Source organism: Bufo gargarizans, chromosome 5 (assembly GCF_014858855.1).
Source record: "Bufo gargarizans isolate SCDJY-AF-19 chromosome 5, ASM1485885v1, whole genome shotgun sequence".
In the NCBI taxonomy this organism is placed as follows: domain Eukaryota; kingdom Metazoa; phylum Chordata; class Amphibia; order Anura; family Bufonidae; genus Bufo; species Bufo gargarizans.
In genome coordinates, this window is record NC_058084.1 from 181,092,224 (window position 1) to 181,111,442 (window position 19,219).

A 19,219-nucleotide genomic window follows, 5' to 3' on the forward strand; every position below is an offset into this window, starting at 1 on the left:
GGTGTCACCAGTTTTGGGGGGGTCTTCCCTGCACAGTCTACCACCATCCAATCAGTGCTGCCAGTGGCAGACCGTGTACTTGGAAGAATTAGGCTACTTTTACGTCTGCGTTTTCCCTTCCGGATTAGAGATCCGTCAGAGGATCTCAAAACCGGAGGAAAACCCTTCAGTTTTGTCCCCGTTCATTGTCAACTCAACTGAACGGAGAGCACCACAATGCATTCCATTCTATTTTGTTGCGTTCCCATGCCGGACACAAAATCGCTGCAAGCAGTGTTTTTGTGTGCGTCATGGAAAACTGATCAATACGAATCCGTCATGAAACACAATGTAAGTCAATAGTGCCAGACCGTTTTTTTTTTTAAACACAAAAAAACCCCGGATCTGGCGCTCATTAACTTAAAAATGGCTTTAGTGCTGGATCCGTCTTGTTCATTTTAAAAATAATACAACCGGATCCATGCTGAACGGATGCAGGCGGTTGTATTATTGACCGGATGCGTTTTTGCTGATCCAGCAAATACGCAGATGTGAAAGTAGCCTTATGCAGTTAGAATGATGGATCCTATAAAGTAGTAGTTTACTTCTGAGATGTTACTGGGTCTGCATTAATGCCTCCAAACGCTTTTCACAGTTTGCCTGGATGAATGCCCTACCACTGTATCTACTGTACATTTTGTAAGGTAAAACCTAGTTCTTCTGTGTAAGCAACAAAGTGATTAGATTTATGAGGTCTATCGCAAGGAGATCTATTTTAATTTCAAAACTGGCTAGGGAATCAGTCACAGGATAAGAGCAGAAGGAGTCATCTCATTTAATGATGCACGCAGCTTTTTATCTCCAAAAATACTAATTAATTAAAGCATCTGTATCATTAGCATCCTTATAAGCTGAGGTGAAAATGTAGACGAGAATGGCCATTTATCATATAGAAACTTTCCTATTATGCCTAAGTGATAATTAAAGGGGGTTGTGCCACCATTAAAAGCTATTTTAATACAATTCAGCATGAAAAGCTAGTTACTTTTGTGATTTACTTTCTGTTACAAAAATGCTCAGGTTATGAGATATTGGGGGAGATATGTCGTATCAATGTCACTGTGACTGGAAATTGTCTTGATTTACACCAGAATGTTAGTGCAGAACAATTTGGTTTCATTTATGACATGCTAGACACAAAGGGGGAGAGTTATCAAAGTAGAACTGGCTTAGTTGCCCATAGCAACCAATCAGATTCCACATTTCAATTTCCAAAGGAGCTGTGAAACATGAAAGGTGGATTCTGATTGGTTGCTATGAGCAACTAAGCCAGTTCTACTTTACACCAGTTTGATAAATCTCCACAAAGGTTTTTTTTAGACAACCTTTGCACCAACTTTTTGTCTAGTCCCATCTTGCTCTTTGCTTTGGCACAGTCTGAGACAGCTTTGGCCTGCGTTTTAGAAAAAAAACGATACCAGCTGCAAGGTGCTATAAAGAGTGATGCAACATCCTGATAGTATAAAACTCTATGGCACATTGTGTTGCATCTTCCCTTGACCGCGTTCTAAAACATTACAGATTTAGACACATTTAACAATCCAAATCCTAAATTTGGTGCAAACTAAAAATGATGCAGGCACATTCTTTACTTCAATATAATGGCTCCCCCTGGTGTTTAATCTGTATAGTAAAGCGCACGTCCATCAAAAGTGCTCTTTTCCAAACTTCAACTGCCGCCAGCCATATCTATTATTAGGAGCTGTGGCAGGTACAGGGAGATAGATGCAGCAGAAAGGACATACCCTCTGACATAGGACACACCCCTGAGCTGCCAGCCTGAAGAGAACCTAAAAGAGCAATTGGATCAATGAATGGGGAGATTTCTGTAACCATGTGAAGTACCCGGCTGGTACTAGCTTTGTTAGAAAGATATATTTCATGTACTGTATGATGTATGATTTTTATTATATACATTAGTCATTGAATAAGGGTCCATTCACACGTCCGTATGAATGGGTGCGGACCTAGTCATTTCAAAAGGGACGCAAAAGATGAGGATAGCACACTCTTACTGCTTTAAGTGGAGACAAATCTAAGTAAATAGTATGTGGTAAAGTGATTTGTTCTCATCATATATCAAAGAAAATATAATAATCATCCACTTTAGCACTTGTATTCTGAGGGCTGTAGTCAATGTCTCTTTCAGCCAACACAATAATTCTGCCATTGAAGCTGCGTTTTAAATTTGACACCATTCTGCATATCTAAACGAGTCTGTACAATTACAGCGATGCCAAGTACTGTATGTATAGGATTATTATGTTTTACCACTTTTGAACAATAATAGGGATAGTTATCTCTGACCGGCTGACACCGTAAATGCCTTGTCCATGTGATCATGACGGATGCTTAAAAGGGGTTTCTGAGATCTTTATGCCGATGATCTATCAGAAAAAAATTGCATCACATTCTATATTCTGCGTATTTCACGCAGCCCTGGCTCCATAGAAGTGAACGGAGCTTCAGTGAAAAACGAACAGCATCCGGATGCAATGGGTTTTTCACTGATGGTTGCTAGGAGATGTAGATTGTTATCCTTCAGCTGTTTTCAAGCGTATGAAAAACACATTAAAAACGGATTGCACCCACATGGAAAAAACTGAACACTGAACACAATCACAGACAAAGCTGACTGAACTTTGCGTGCAAAACCATCAGTTATTTCCTGAACAGACCCTGAGAGAATCCATAACGCTCATGTGAAAGAGGCCTTAGGCTACTTTCAGGCTTGCGTTTGTAATTCCGTTTTTGAGATCCGGCAGAGTATCTCAATACTGGAATTAAACAGATCCGTTTTGATTTTGCACTTTAGGATGCATCCGTTCCGTTGTGTTAAATTGAAAGGGAAAAAAATGGATCCGTCACTAAATACATTGAAAGTCAGCGGGTGTCGGATCCATTTTTTCAGGCTTCTAAAAAAACGGATCTATCACCATTGACTTACATTGTTTTCAGTGCCGGATCCGTTTTTTTTTTCCATTTTTATGACCGGACTCAAAATTGCAGCTTGCAGTGGTTTTGTGTCTGGTCACAAAACGGAATTCTGCTGGAACGGAAGACATCCTGACGCATCCTGAACAGATCTCTTTCAATTCAGAATGCGTGAGGACTAACCTGAAACATTTTTTACAGTATTGAGATCCTCTGCCTCATCTCAATACCGGAAAACAACAACACAAGTGTGAAAGAAGCCGTAGTCCCTCCCCAAACATCTAAACTTTTAAAAGCAATCTGAAACCCACCTCTTCAAGAAAGCCTGTATATTTTTAAGCTTGTTAATTCCAAGGGGCTGTACATCTAAAAATGGGTATACATACAAGATATAAAAAGAAACACAGTACAACATGCATGAACTGATCCACAATACACAAGGCTGGCACCCCCATAGAAATGCCTATTCTTGTCCGCAATTGCGGACAAGAATAGAACATGTTCTATTATTTTTGGGAGACGCGGATCGGAAGATCGGGGGCGCGCTCCGGAAATGCGGATGCGTTGAGCACATACCTCTCCGCATCCATTCCGTCCCCATAGAGAATGAATAGGTCCGCACCCGTTCTGCAATTTGTGGAACGGATGCGGACCCATTATTACGGATGTGTGAATGGAGCCTAACCATAATCTTGTGTCTGTTTGCTTCACGTCTCGCACAGGAAGACAATCGGTGAAGATTGCAAAGTTCCTTCATTTGCTTTGTAAATGCTTTGCTTTCTAACTGGAGGCAGATCTATTTATCCTTGATTTCTTCTTGTATACAAAGAAGCAATAAAGCACATATCAGGAACAAGCAAGTCACAAAGCAGCTAATGAGGAATAACAAATGCAAGAAACAAAGGTTTGCGATCTCTTTATGAATCACAGGAAAATGCAACAGGAATTGTTTCTTGCTTTGATTTATGTATCATGTAAAACAAAAAGGAATGTACAGCCTTGATTTATACAGATCACAGAACATGTTGGGGAAATAAACTTTAATAGACAAAGAAAACATTGACGTTGTAAATCACATCTTACGGCACCTTTCACCGGCTTTTACATTTATATATTGCTTGACCATGGGAAATACAATAAGCTAATTAAATAAATGTATGCACCACGGTGCAAATAAAGTTTGAGGAGAGCATTAGAATATAAATGACAATAAAGATGAGAAAATGCAAAGGCCGAGCTACATTTCAAATAAAAATGCAAAACAAAGAACACTTTCCTCCGAGGGATACTACAGAAATACTCAAGTGCTGCAGACTGGCTGGACTCATTAAAGGGGTCTAATCTATCAACTCCCTACTTGAAAGGCCCATGTCAACTACATCAAATCTGCTGTCATTGTGCAGACTTACAGGGGTTGTCATTAGAGTCCCCTTAAAAAAAAAAAAAAAATCTAACTATTTTATATTTTATCCATATTTTCAGATTTGTCTATGCAGAAGTCAAGTAAAAAACAAAAATTCTGAATCCTAACAGTGAATAACGGTACTCAACGTTGTTCTCGCCAGATAAGAACAATCTCAGGCCCCAGGTACAGAGGATCTGACAACTTTCCTGACATGTTTGTTATATTACATCTTCATATTCCTCATAAATTATATATAAATATATTCTTAGATATCTGCCCTGTGAAATGTATTAATACGTTGATGACCGGTCCTGCCGCCTTATTATTCCCGTTTTCAAAAGGGGTGTGTCCTTACACAGTGTGGGGCTGTCAGCACTCACTGTACAGTATCAGAGTTACCCAACTGGTAACATTCAAACTTCTAGGAGGAATAACAGATCAACGGCACAATGAAGTTCTAAGACAAATGCTGCAGAACTGTAAGATTATTGAGAATGCAATTATTCCATGTGTCAGAAAGGGTGACAGGACAGGCAGCTTAAAGTTCTTCTCCAAACTATAGCTATCAGATGGGTGGGGGTCCCACACCAAACACTCTTAGCGATCTTAGCGATTTTAGGCTGCTTCTGGGCCAGAAACTATAGAAGAAGTGGCACATAAAAAAGTCTGTGTAGTGTACAGAGGGGTACGCAGCAATCTACAAGCATGTGACTGTGGTGTCCATGGAGGGCAGATGCTCAGATGACATTTAGGTTACATCATGTTACATAAAAATCAATATTAGTGCCCAATACTAAGAATAAATTCAATCGCACACTACATATTTAAATTCTTAATCCCTTTTAGTGTAATAGAAAAATATGACTATATGCATGTTTTTTTTTGTAAATTGTGCTTCACAGATGTTTTATTTTGCTTGGTCAAGTCATTCTAGATTTATAGCTTGAATTACCTGAAGTTTCTTTTGCTGGATTTTGTCGTGCAGAATTGAAAGGCACTTTGTAAAATCGGTGAAGTTTTGGTCTAGTGTTTCTAACAATTCGCATCCCTATGAACGTAGGAAAAGATAAAAACGACATGCAATTAGACCAATAACAAAAGAAAAACAAAACTCAATAGAAAACCATGAAATCAAACTGAATCATAGCATACAAGATTAAAAATAGACTGCAATAACAACTATCTTCCCCGTAATAAGTCCAGTGCACCCCATTCTTTATTAGTTCGTGACAACATCTGATCTCTACACGAATATAGATAATGCTTGAAGATATTATGAATTGGGGAGTCAGAAGGTGCATGGTGAGAGGTCAGTGTGAAATAGGACAAGGAATGGGCATACACAGGAATCATAGGGCCTATAGCAATACTTAAAAATTATTTACAACAGACAAGTGGCATCAAGAAATGTATTACAGCCCTAATTCCACTTCTTTCCCCACACAGTTCATAATAAAACTGTCTGTCTGCAGCTACCATTAGGGGGAGTTAAGTACATTCAAATGTATACAGTTTCCTATTTAATAAATGGAAGGAGCACAAATGTCTACTCAGATCTCCCCCTAGTGGTGGCTACTGGAAAATGCTGTGCAGGAGTTGTTCAGCACCAGCCCTCTTCACCTCGGGGGCCTCACAGCAGTGGCGTGGTTTGCCTTTATGCCGAGTATGCCACTAACACAAGGAAAAGTGCTGCTAGCAGGAAACTGACTCTGTGCACCTTATGCAGTTTGTGACGCACACACCACATGAGCTAGGGAGAAAGTACCTTACCCAGTGTGTATGGGTTAATATGTGAGCATCTTGCTGTAGATATACAGCTGGTCTGGTTGTCTGGACATTTGAGCATCTGGTCTTGGGTTTCAGAGTGAGCAAGTGCTTACTTTTTGACGGTATGTGGGCACTATGCATTTTTAGTTATTTTCACACTGTATGGCAGTATTGACTGCATGTAGCTGTATTTGACACTATTTGCACATATGTGCCACTATAATTCAGACATTTACACATGGCATAGCACTGTTTGACATTCATATATGCAAAAATATATGGTAATACTATTTGGTTAGTTATTTTTTAGTTGTTTCCCAAACAGCAGCTTTTCAGAGATGACATCATTTTACTGAAGCTTAGTAACTGACAGTTAAAGGGGTTATCCGGTGTAGGAATTCGCAAGGGTCCGTCATTGACAGAAGGTATATGTCACCGAGGTTCCTGGCCTCGGTGAAGTAAGAATCAGTATTTTCAGGTGTCAGCAGCAGATAATGCTGACTGTCCAAGGTCATGAGGGAACTCTGTAAGTTGCTCCACATAAAACAGCTACGGACGTCCGAGTATCATCCGCAAACAGATGGCCTGGTAGAGAGATTTAATAAAACATTAAAAAACATGCTAAAAAGAGTGGTGTCTAAGGATGGGAGGGACTGGGACCTTCTTCTGCCCTACCTCATGTTCGCAGTGCGAGAGGTGCTCTACTGGGTCCTTGCACTTCGAACTGCTATATAGCAGACATAGCCAAAGAAGCATGGGAACAACCACCCACACCGGACAAAAGTGTTATTGAGTACATCACCCATATACAAGGATGGATGGAGACAGTGTTGCATCTGGTCAGGGAGCATATGGAGGCAGCTCAGTGAGCCCAGAGTAGGATCTACAATTGGCAGGCTCGGGTCCGGACCTTTAACCCGGGTGATCGGGTTTTGGTTCTGGTACAAACCATAGACAATAAGTTCCTAGCTATGTGGCAGGGGCCCTACGAGGTACTCGAGAAAGTGGGAGAGGTAAATTACAAGGTACACCAGCCGCGGCAGCGAAAGCCAGACCAGGTGTACATTTGAATTTACTAAAACCATGGAAAGATAGGGAGTCCTCTACTGAAGACAGCCCGCGGCCAAGTTTTGTAGGAGAAAAGGTTCAGGCTCCTCGGTCTGATGCAAGAGAAGCAGTTGCCACAGTAAAAATTGCTGACAGCCTCTCCTCTAAACAGCCTCAGGAAGCTAGGGAGTTTATTAGTCAGAACACGGATGTGTTCTTGGACCTCCCTGGACGCACTTCCATAATCCAGCATGACATTGTCACTGAGCCTCAAGCAAAAGTCTGGTTAAAACCATACCGGGCACCCGAGGCTAGGCGACTAGACGTCATTGAGGAGTCCAAAAGTGAATGGGCCAGTCCGATAGTCTTAATATCCAAGCCGGATGGGATGTTACGGTTCTGTAACGATTTTCGCAAACTAAACAAAATCTCTAAGTCTGATGCGTATACCATACCCCGGGTAGATGAGCTTATCGAGAGGTAAAGACAAGCCCAATATTTTTCTGTTTTGTACCTCACGAAGGGCTACTGGCAGGTGCCCTTAACGGTGTCTGCCAAAGAGAAAGCTGCCTTTGTCACCCCTGAGGGACTGTATCAGTATAAAGTGTTACCCTTTGGTCTGCATGGTGCCCCCTGCCACGTTCCAACGACTCATGGACATTGTACTTCGTCCACATCGTCGGTACATGTCGGCTTTCCTGGACAATATCATCATCCACAGTACCGACTGGGAAAGTCATCTACCCAAAGTGCAGGCTGTAGTGGACTCCCTCAGGAAGGCTGGACTGACCGCTAACCCAGAAAAATGCGCAATAGGGTTAGAGGAGACTAAGTACCTGGGATGCATCATTAGATGTGGAGTTACCAAACCCCAAGTGAATAAAATAGAGGCGATTCGGAATTAGCCACTACCTGTCACCACAAGGCAAGTAAAGTCGTTCCTGGGAATGGTGGGCTATTATATGAGGTTTGTTCGCCATTTTGCCACTTTAGCGGCTTCGTTGACAGCGCTCTTGAAGGGACGGAAGTCCGTGATGGTCCGTCGGAATGACGAGGCAGAAGAGGCTTTTTCTGCGTTGAAGTCGGTCCTGTCCGGGTCAACGATTTTGTCGATGCCCGACTTCAAGAGGGAGTTTGTGGTACAGACCGATGCCTCTGAAGTAGGCCTTGGAGCTGTACTCTTTCAGGAAATCAATGGGCAGGAACATCCCGTTGTTTTCCTGAGCCGCAAACTCACCCCAGCCGAGACTAGGTACAGTATAGTGGAGAGAGTGCCTGACCATCAAATGGGCACTCGAGTCTCTCCGCTATTATCTTTTGGGGAGAAAGTTCCGTCTGGTGACCGACCACTCCCCTATCAAGTGGATGAGCCGGCCAAAGAGAGGAATGCTCGGGTCACTAGATGGTTCCTGTCATTACAGAACTTCAAGTTCTCAGTGGAACACAGGGCAGGCCGTTTGCAGGGAAATGCTGATGCCCTGTCCCGGGTACACTGTCTGGCAAGTGTTCACCCCCTCAGGGTTGAACAAAGCGGGAGGTATGTAGGCAAGGGTCCGTCGTTGACGGAAGGTATGTGTCACCGAGGTTCCTGGCCTCGGTGAACAAAGAGACGGTATTTTCAGGTGTCAGCGGCAGATAATGCTGATTGAAACTTTGCTATTTTAGTATGGCTGTATAGCTGATCCGGGATGGCTCTTACTGGGAGTAGTCAAAGTGCTAGGTGGGTGACTACTTCCCACATTCCAGGCCGGGTCTAGACTGACCTATAAAAAGCCCAGCCGGCAGTGTCAGCTGGGAGTGATTACCTCTCTCTGACAGAGGAGCTCTGGCAATCGCTGATGTGGGAACTGAGCCCTGTGCTGGGCTGAAAACCTGAGACCTGTGTGTTGGGAGAGCAGGCCACCTAAAGCCTTCATTTGGACTGCTGGAGGCAGAACCGCCGACAAGGTGAAGTTTTTTGTTATGCACGAACTATCTACTTGGGGTGAACAAACACCGACCCTGCAAAGAGTGTTATTTGTATGACCATATGTGTGCATAAACTCGGACATTTGAATTACGAACTTATACTTTGCCTCTGTACTGCATCCGCTTATCCCAACTACCAAAGTGAATCCCCACACCAGTTATTTATTTTTTAAATGTCATGTAATATTATAATTGGACATATCATGAAAACCGAGGGTATAGCTATAGTGGAAGCGGCAGAGATGCGGCTGCAAAAGGAGCCAAACTCAAAAGGGGCTCACCCAGAAGGAGGACTAAGATTTTATTGTCAGGGCCCCCTCAACAGTATTATACAATGACATTATATAAAGTGACAGTATATAAGGTGACATGACCAGTGTCGGACTGGGGTACCAAGGGCCCACCAGTGTAACTGATTCTGGGGGCCCACCTTAGGGCTCCTGCACACAAACTTTTTTTTCTGTGGCCTGTATGTGAAACCTTTCACTTCAATGGGGCCGCAAAAACGGAAATGACTCCATGTGCATTCCGTGTCTATATGTCCGCATGGCAGTTACACAAAAATATAGAAGATGTCCTATTATTGTCGGCATTACAAACAGGGATAGGACTGTTTTATTAGAAGCCAGCTGTTCTGTTCCACATAATGTGGAATGCACACACCCAGTATCCATGTTTTGCAGATCCGCAATTTGCGGACTGCAAAACATCCAACAATCGTGTTCATGAGCCCTTACAGTGATAACAGAAATATTAAAGATGAAGTATGATGGTAGACACTCACAGCAAAATGCGCAAACATACATGTGGAAGAATTTAGGCTACTTTCACACTTGCAGTAGCAGGGTCCGGCAGGATGTTCCAGCGGGGGAAGAGCCTGCCGTATCCGTGCTAACGCTAGCCCACCGTGCCGGCGGAAGTCCACTGTAGTTTTTGCCCGGCCGCCTCTCGCCATGTTTGCCGTGCTGCAGCCGGCACGGTGAGCTAGCGTAAGCACGGATGTGGTAGGCTGTTTCCCCACTGGAATAGCCTGCCGGACCCGGATACTGAAAGTGTGAAAGTAGCCTTACACATATATGGATTTTCTGTTCTTAAGGCCTCATGCACACGACCGTTCCGTAAAAAAAGGAAGCCGCCTGTGTGCCTTCCGCAATTTGAGGAATGGTTGTCCCACTGTAGAAATGCCTATTCTTGTCTGCAAAACGGACATGGTAATGCAAACGGATCCGTTCTGAATGGATACAAGCGTTTGCATTATAGGTGCGGATCCGTCTGTGCAGATACCAGACGGATCCACACCGGTCATGTCATAGCTGTTTCACCTTTTCACATTCCCTATCCTTAAAGGTTTTCTTTGGGTGTAAAAAAAAATGTAATACAAATTAAAAATCTGGCCCAAAATATGTGTCAAACTAAAATAGAAATGCTCGCCTGTTAACCCCTTAAGGACTCAGCCCTATTTCACCTTAAGGACTTGGCCATTTTTTGCAAATCTGACCAGTGTCACTTAAAGTGCTGATAACTTTAAAAGACTTTGACTTATCCAGGCCGTTCTGAGATTGTTCTTTCGTCACATATTGTACTTCATGACACTGGTAAAATGAAGTAAAAAAAAATATTTTTTTTGCATAATAAAATACCTAATTTACCAAATATTTGGAAGAATTTGCAAATTTCAAAGTTTCAGTTTCTCTACTTCTGTAATACATAGTAATACCCCCAATTGTGATGACTTAAGGCTTAGAAGTTTAGAAGCAAATCTTGAAATTTTTCTGAAATTTACAAAAACCCAATTTATAGGGACCACTACAGGTCTGAAGTCACTTTGCAAGGCTTACATAATAGAAACCGCCCAAAAATGTCCCCATTCTATAAACTACACCCCTCAAGGTATTCAAAACTGATTTTAAAAACTTCGTTAACCCTTTAGGTGTTGCACAAGAGTTATTGGCAAATGGGGATGAAATTTGAGAATTTCATTTTTTTGCCTAATTTTCCATTTTAACCCATTTTTTTTCACTAACAAAGCAAGGGTTAACAGCCAAACAAGACTGTATCTTTATTGCCCTGACTCTGACGTTTACAGAAACACCCCATATGTGGCCGTAAACTACTGTATGGGCACACAGTAGGGCGTAGAGGGAAAGGTGCGCCGTATGGATTTTGGAAGCCAGATTTTGCTGGATTTTTTTGAGACCATGTCCCATTTGAAGCCCCCCTGATGCACCCCTAGAGTAGAAACTCCATAAAAGTGACCCCATCTAAGAAACTACACCCCTCAAGGTATTCAAAACTGATTTTACAAACTTTGTTAACCGTTTAGGTGCTGCACAAGATTTAATGGAAAATAGAGATACAATTTCAAAAATTTCACTTTTTTGGCAGATTTTCCATTTTAATATTGTTTTTCCAGTTACAAAGCAAGGGTTAACAGCCAAAGAAAATTCATTATTTATGGCCCTGATTCTGTAGTTTACAGAAACACCCCATATATGGTCGTAAACTCCTGTGTGGGCACACGGCAGGGCGCAGAATGAAAGGAATGCCATACGGTTTTTGGAAGGCAGATTTTGCTGCACTGTTTTTTTGACACCATGTCCCATTTGAAGCCCCCCTGATGCACCCCTAGAGTAGAAACTCCAAAAACGTGAACCCATTTTAGAAACTACGGGATAGGGTGGAAGTATTGTTGGTACTAGTTTAGGGTACATATGATTTTTGGTTGCTCTATAGTACACTTTTTGTGTGGCAAGGTAACAAGAAATAGCTTTTTTGGCACGTTTTTTTTTGTTATTTACAACATTTATCTGACAGGTTAGATCATGTGGTAATTTTATAGAGCAGGTTGTCACGGACGCGGCGATACCCAATATGTATACAATTTTTATTTATTTATTTAAGTTTTATACAATGACTTCATTTTTTTATTTATTATTTTATTATAATCAAAAATAATAATTTACACATATCATTTCAACAATCTTAGTTCGATATCCACGGGAAATAGTTACATTTTCATTTTCTCCAGAACCGACTGCTTTTTCTGTACATACAAAATTATTTTTACTCCCCTTTTACCCACCCACCACCCTTGTGGGGGAGGGAGAGGAGAGGGACGTAGGAAAAAAAAAAAATGTATATATTACATTTTCCAACAATCCAGCCCTAAAGTATCCAGTTCTTCCAAACTTCATCAATACTTTTAGGTTTTTTATTATGGCCCTCCATCACCCGTTCTTCTTTAATCAGGTTGTCCACTGCTTTTCTCCACTGTCCCACTGTTGGAGAGTCCACCCCTACCCATTTCTTAAGTATAAGGAGTCTAGCTTGGAACAGCACCTTACAGAGAACCGTTCGTATATCTCTATTTAAGTTCAGATGTTCGGTTGCCCCTAGTATGCAAATCACAGGATCTTCAGATATTTGAACCTTCAAAATTGAGTTAACAGTCTCTACTATTTCTGTCCAATATCTGACCAATCTTGGGCATCTCCAAAAACAGTGTATTAAATCGGCACTCTCTCTCCCACATTTTATACATTTATCCGAGGCTCTCAGACCCATTTTTTTCAATATCCATGGGGATCGATGCAACCTATGAACTACGAAAAACTGTGAAATCTTGTGTGAACCCCTATCAGAGACCCCAGAGTAACTTCTGAGGGCATTTTTCCATTTCTCTTCCGTAAAAGATTAAAGTTAATTTTCCCATTTTTTTTGGGCAAGTATTATGATCCGTTTCTTTTTGACCTCCGTCAATATCCTATATCTTTTTTGCGGTTGTTCCTCGACTTTCGCCCTCTTTAGTGAATTTATACATTAGATCTGATTTTTCTATTCTATATCTATCATCCTGTACAACTGTCCGCAACGCATTCCTAAGCTGAAAGTATTTATAGATATCTTTTTGGGAGATCCCGAATTCTCTAACCAGTGTATTAAAGTCTTTCAGTTTACCCTGTTCGAATATCTGGCCAAGGTATTTCATCCCTTTTTTTCCCAATCTATATAAGACTTAATCGTTTGCAATTCCTTAAGATTTATATTTTTCCAGATAGGTGTATAGTGCAAAAACCCTGTAATATCTAGTATTTTTTTAATCTCTACCCATATATATTCCAATAAATTTAATATTCTGTTCCCTGTATTCTTTTTCCCCAGTGTACCCGATTCCAACACCTCTAAATAGTTCCATTCCTCTTTACACCCCAATCTGTTTATAACCTGTTTACCTACTAAACCATTTAAACTCCCTTTTATGTGACCATATTGTGATATTAAATAATAAAAAAAAACAATTCGGGACAGCCAGTCCACCCTCTCTCACTGGGAGCTGTAACACTTCTTTCTTTATTCTGCGAACAGCACCTTTCCAGAGAAAATCCCCCATTAAATTATCAAGTAACTTAAAGATACTCTGCGATAACCTCAATGGGGCATTTTGAAGAACAAAGTATTTTAGGGAGAAAAATCATTTTTATTAGATTTACCCGACCCTGTATTGACATTGGTAATCTTCGCCAAATATATATTTTAATCCTAAGTTCTTTCAGTAAAGGGAGTACATTTCATTTTTCATATTCTGCTATATTTCCTGAAATTTGTATACCTAGATATTTGAAATTCTCGTGTTTCTCTAGCACATGCACCCTTAAATCTCCCTGTAGTTGTATATCACCTAACATCAACATATGTGATTTCCCCCAATTAATGTTTAATCCAGAAAAGGATCCAAATGTATCTATTATATCTATTACTCTATTAAACTGATCTCCAATATTATGCATAAATAATAAGATATCGTCCGCATACATTAGCAGTTTTTCTTCTCCTCCCTTGTATTAAAAGCCTTTAATCTCCTTATTGTTTCTTATTATACATGCCAGCGGCTCGATCGCAATAGCGAATAATAGTGGAGAGAGAGGGCATCCCTGCCTAGTGCCCTGATACAGGGCAAGGGGCAGGGACAAGCACCCGTCCACCATCACTCTAGCCCTAGGATTGTAATATATTAGCTGGATCCATCTTATAAATCCCTCCCCTATACCAACCCTTTTTAATACTGCCCACAAGTATTCCCATTCAATACAGTCGAATGCCTTTTGGGCGTCCAGTGAAAGTACCGCTTTCTCCCCTGATTCTAATCTATTAGCTTCAATATTTAGGAACAGCCTTCTTATGTTTGAATATATCGTTCTCCCGGGTATAAAACCTGTCTGATCTTCATTTATAACTCCACTAATCACCTTCAATAGCCTATCGGCCAAAACCTTCGCCAAAATTTTAACGTCCGTATTTAGAAGAGATATTGGCCTGTATGATCCGGGGTCTAGTTGTTCCTTACCCTTTTTTGGGATTAAGGTAATAATTGCCTCTTTCATGGAGTCTGGTAGCTCACCTATTTTTTGGGCCTCATTCAGTGTTATTTTTAACTCTGGTACTAACACCTGAGAAAACGTTTTGTATATTTCAAAAGGGAGCCCATCACTACCTGGTGCTTTATCGGGTTTTACCTTCCCCAGAACCTTGTTTATTTCCGCCATCGATATTTCTTTTTCTAGATATACTTTTTGGGCCTGAGATATTTCTCCAAGAGATATACTGTCTAGGTCCAGATCTTGTTTTGTATATTGTACCCTAGATTTATATAGTTCCTGGAAATATTCCAGAAACACTTCTTTAATTCCTTCCGGTATACTAATTATTTCACCCTTTTTATCTTTAATCGCCCCTATCCAGGATTTCCCTCTTTGGTTTCTTACTATATTTGCCAGAATTTTACCAACCTTTTCACCCTCAGAAGTTAAACGGATCCCTTGAAAGAGTAGTTCTTTCCTACTTCTATCCATTTGATATGCCTTTAACTTTTCTTGTTCTTCCTCCCATATTTTCTTATTATACTCAGTGGGGTGTGTTATGCAAGTTATTCTTGCTTGTAATTTTTTTTCCAGTGCATTTCCTATTTCTCTAGTGCTTTTTTTCCAATAGTTCACCTTTTTAAAGAGCAATCCTCTCAGGTATGCCTTAGCGGTGTCCCAGACAATTATCCTACTAGCGGTATCGTTATTCACCCCCAAAAAGTTTTTTTTTTTAGTTCTTGTATTTTTAAAACCAAAAAAATGTTTTAGTGTCTCCAAAGTCTAAGAGCCATAGTTTTTTTCAGTTTTTGGGCGATTATCTTAAGTAGGTTCTCATTTTTTGCGGGATGAGATGACGGTTTGATTGACACTATTTTGGGGTGCATATGACTTTTTGATCGCTTGCTATTACACTTTTTGTGACGTAAGATGACAAAAAAAGGGCTTTTTTTACACCGTTTTTTTTTTTTTTTACGGTGGTCATCTGAGGGGTTAGGTCATGTGATGTTTTTATAGAGCCGGTCGATATGGATGCTGTGATACCTAATATGTATACTTTATTTTTATTTATGTAAGTTTTACACAATGATTTCATTTTTGAAACAAAAATAAAATCATGTTTTAGTGTTTCCATAGTCTAAGAGCCATAGTTTTTTCAGTTTTTGGGCAATTATCTTGGGTAGGGTATGATTTTTGCGGGATGAGATGACGGTTTGATTGGTACTATTTTGGCTTACATGTGACTTTTTTGATCACTTTTATTACCTTTTTTGGGAAGTAAGGTGGGCAAAATTTCTATTTTCTCATAATTTTTATTTTTTTATTTTTATGGCGTTCACCGTGCGGGGAAAGTAACATGACCGTTTTATAGATCAGGTCGTTACGGACGCGGCGATACCTAATATGTGTAGTGTATTTTTTATTTTATTTTTTATTCAGTGATAAATGTTTTTTTTTATCTTAACTTTTTTCACTTTTTTTAAAAAAAAATTTGACCCAGACCCACTTGGTTCTTGAAGATCCAGTGGGTCTGATGTCTGTATAATACAGTACACTATATAGGGTACTGTACTGTATTTTACTTACACTTTGTCTGAACTGATCTATGCCTTTAGCACAGATCTGTTCAGGACCATGGACAGCAGGATGCCTGAGAAGGCTTCCTGTTGCCATGGGAACCTTCCCCGTCTGCTCAGTTGTGGCCACAACTTTGCAGACGGGGAAGGGTAAGGAGGAGGGCTCCCTACCTCTGTGACCCCATCCTGTCTGGGGGCTGCAAAGGCACAGCAGCCCCCCGATAGGAGAGGGAGGGAGCTCCCTGACCCTGACAGTTAACCTTTTCCATACCGCGGTCCATCTGTGCAGATGTCAGCCGTTTATACCAGAGTGTCAGCAATGTGCTGACACTCTGGTATAACCACTGAACGCCAACAAATTTTCAAGAGGAGGCGGGCGGGGGATCGCGATCCCGCTTGCCGCACCACCCGCCTCCTGCACTGCCCACAACCCCCCCTGCACCACCCGCCACCATAAAATTATGCAGGGGTGCAGGGGGGTGCAAAATCTTTATTTTAGGCACAGTAAAGTTTATGATCCCCGCGGTGATCAGAAACTGCAGAAAGCGCAGCGAACCGTAGGTCTGAATTGACCTGCGGTTTGCGGCGATCGCCGATACGGGGGGGGTCACGTGACCCCCCCTGGTGTTGTTAAAGGATGCCGGCTGAATGATTTCAGCCGGCATCCTGTTCGGATTAACCCCTGGGCGCCGCAATCGCTATTTAAACTTAGGACGTACCGGTACGCCCTGAGTCCTTAAGACATATAGTTATGCCCTATGGTGTGGAGAGGATAACTTAAAAACCTGCAGAACCCCTTTAAATCCTCCACCACCAGTATCTCTTTACATGGCAGCAGTGAATATCATCACTGCCCCATGTAAACCATACTTGTCAATACTGGAGAATATGACGCACTGTGCAGAATTTTTTGGGCATAAGTCCACCCCCTTTGCAACCTTTAACAAAGCCCAAGCAAAGGTGCTAAAGGAGCAACGTAAACAAAGGGCACAAGTGAAGGGTCATAACTGAAGCAGAGACATTAGGGTCACCTTAGGCAGAGTAATAGTGGTAATCCTTGAGCAGAGGTAACTGGAGAAGAGGCAATATTAGTCGTGCATTTAGAGTGAGGGCATCTGGAACTGGGGCACTTATGGGGGTGCACCTAAAGCAGAGGCATTAGGGTTGCCCGAGGCAGGGTAATAGCAGTGATCCTGGAGCAGAGGTATTAGGGGACAACTGGAGAAGATTCAATATTAGGGGTACTTTTAGAGGGGGGGCATTGGGGAGGCATCTGGAGCTGGGGCATTTATGGGGGTGCACCTAAAACAGAGTGTCACAGACGTTCCCGTGGCAGGTACCAGGAGATCAGAGAGACTGGCAACTTGTTGGTTAAATTGAAAAGTTCACTGTGGATCTTGTGTCTGTGTTTTAGTGAATGCCACACCCCTTGCTTCAGGTGTTGCTTGTTGGTAAACTACCTTTCCCATAAGTAGCAGCTTCTCACTCTTGAAGGGGCGGTTTATTAATGTCACGATCAGTGTGGGGGGGGGGGGGGACTCCACACTAAACACAGGAGGGAAGGCGAACAGTAACTGGACCTGAAAATTAGGGAAGAAACAGGACACTTCCTAAACATCCCTAATCCGGGCCCTAACTACCTATCAATATGAATAGACCTTGAAGGTAGGAATATTCATATGCTGTATACCTAGGCCCTTATATCCCTATAATGCCCTGGAATGAGGTTAGGACCAGAGACAACCCATTCCTCCCCAGATGGACAAATGGAAATCTCTGTCTTAGGCCCAGATACAAACAGGGAATATAACAAATAGAAAACAATCAAAACAGACAAGACTTGTCTGAAAGTAGGTAACTGGCAACTCCAGAAGCACCGCAGAGTACAACCGACCAGCTAGTAAGAAGGCAGGAAGAAAATCTATAAACCGCACCTCCAAGAGTGAGAAGCTGCTACTTATGGGAAAGGTAGTTTACCGACAAGCAACACCTGAAGCAAGGGGTGTGGCATTCACCAAAACACAGACACAATAAGTGAACTTGCCAATTTAAACCACAAGTTGCCAGTCTCTCGGATCTCCTTGTGGGTGAAAACTGAGCTAGGATCACGTGCCCAATGTACGGCACATGATCCCAGAAGTAATCACAACATAATTAAATTGGGAAGCAGAGCGCTTGCCCGTTGAGGTTAAAAAAAAAAAAAAAGGATGTAATTGTAAGACTCACCAGTGTGGGCGAGATGAAATAAAGAAAGAAAGAAATAACCAGATAACCCCTTTAATATGACTCATGTGCAATACCTTTCCCCTTTAAATACCAAGTGTAGCAACATAACCTGTCCTATCTGAAAATGACTCATGAGCAAGGAAAGGCAGGTTAACTGTATGATAAATACCTGCAGAACAGTGCAAAATAATACAGTAGGTCATATTCACCTTACTGATCCCCCATGTCTTCTGTTCGGATGCATTCAGATCTCCTGGTGGTCATGAATGGTCTACATACAGTATATGCCACTGGTATTAATATAGATGTGAACTGACCCGAACAATTAACCATCCACAAAACTCAAGGTTAGGACCTGTTAACTTCTGACATCAGTAGGCATCTGAGCTGCTAAACCTTCATTGTTTCATGACATGTCAAACTATAAAACCATGTAAGTCAATCATAAAACCTCTATATGTGTTAAAAAAAAGACTGCTGAATACAGATGTAACATTGGAAATATCATAAAATCAAATGAATTGCTTTTGTAAGAGCCCCAGCATGTGAATTATAGTGTCAAAGATCTGGGAAAGGTAATAATAATGTAACACGGCATTCATTTACAATTTCACGTCTCTTCTATGACATTTGAAAGAATTCAATTATGCAGATTATTAACCCAGAGGTAGAAAATACACCTGAACTACTCAGGTCATATGGTGAGCTTATATACAATATATACACACTCATCAGCCTTAAAGGGGTTAACCAAACCCTATAATGCCCCCAATAATGCCTGGGCCCCTCACGCAAGTTATACTTACCTTGCTCCCCGACAACCGTGTCACTTCTGATGCCCGCACGGCTGCCACTGCATCAAAACATCTAGCGATGTAGGGGAGGAGCCAATAGCAGGC

General features: G+C 41.5%; 1 protein-coding gene across 4 annotated transcripts in view; it reads right to left on the bottom strand.

The window, feature by feature from the left end:
* TPK1 (thiamin pyrophosphokinase 1) overlaps positions 1–19,219 on the bottom strand; it is a 730,092-nt gene that overhangs the window by 374,053 nt on the left and 336,820 nt on the right. For all 4 annotated transcript variants that reach the window (XM_044294424.1, XM_044294425.1, XM_044294426.1 and 1 more), the window contains exon 6: positions 5,331–5,426. In XM_044294424.1, the coding sequence (XP_044150359.1) occupies positions 5,331–5,426 (96 nt within the window). The remainder of the gene's footprint in view (positions 1–5,330; positions 5,427–19,219) is intronic.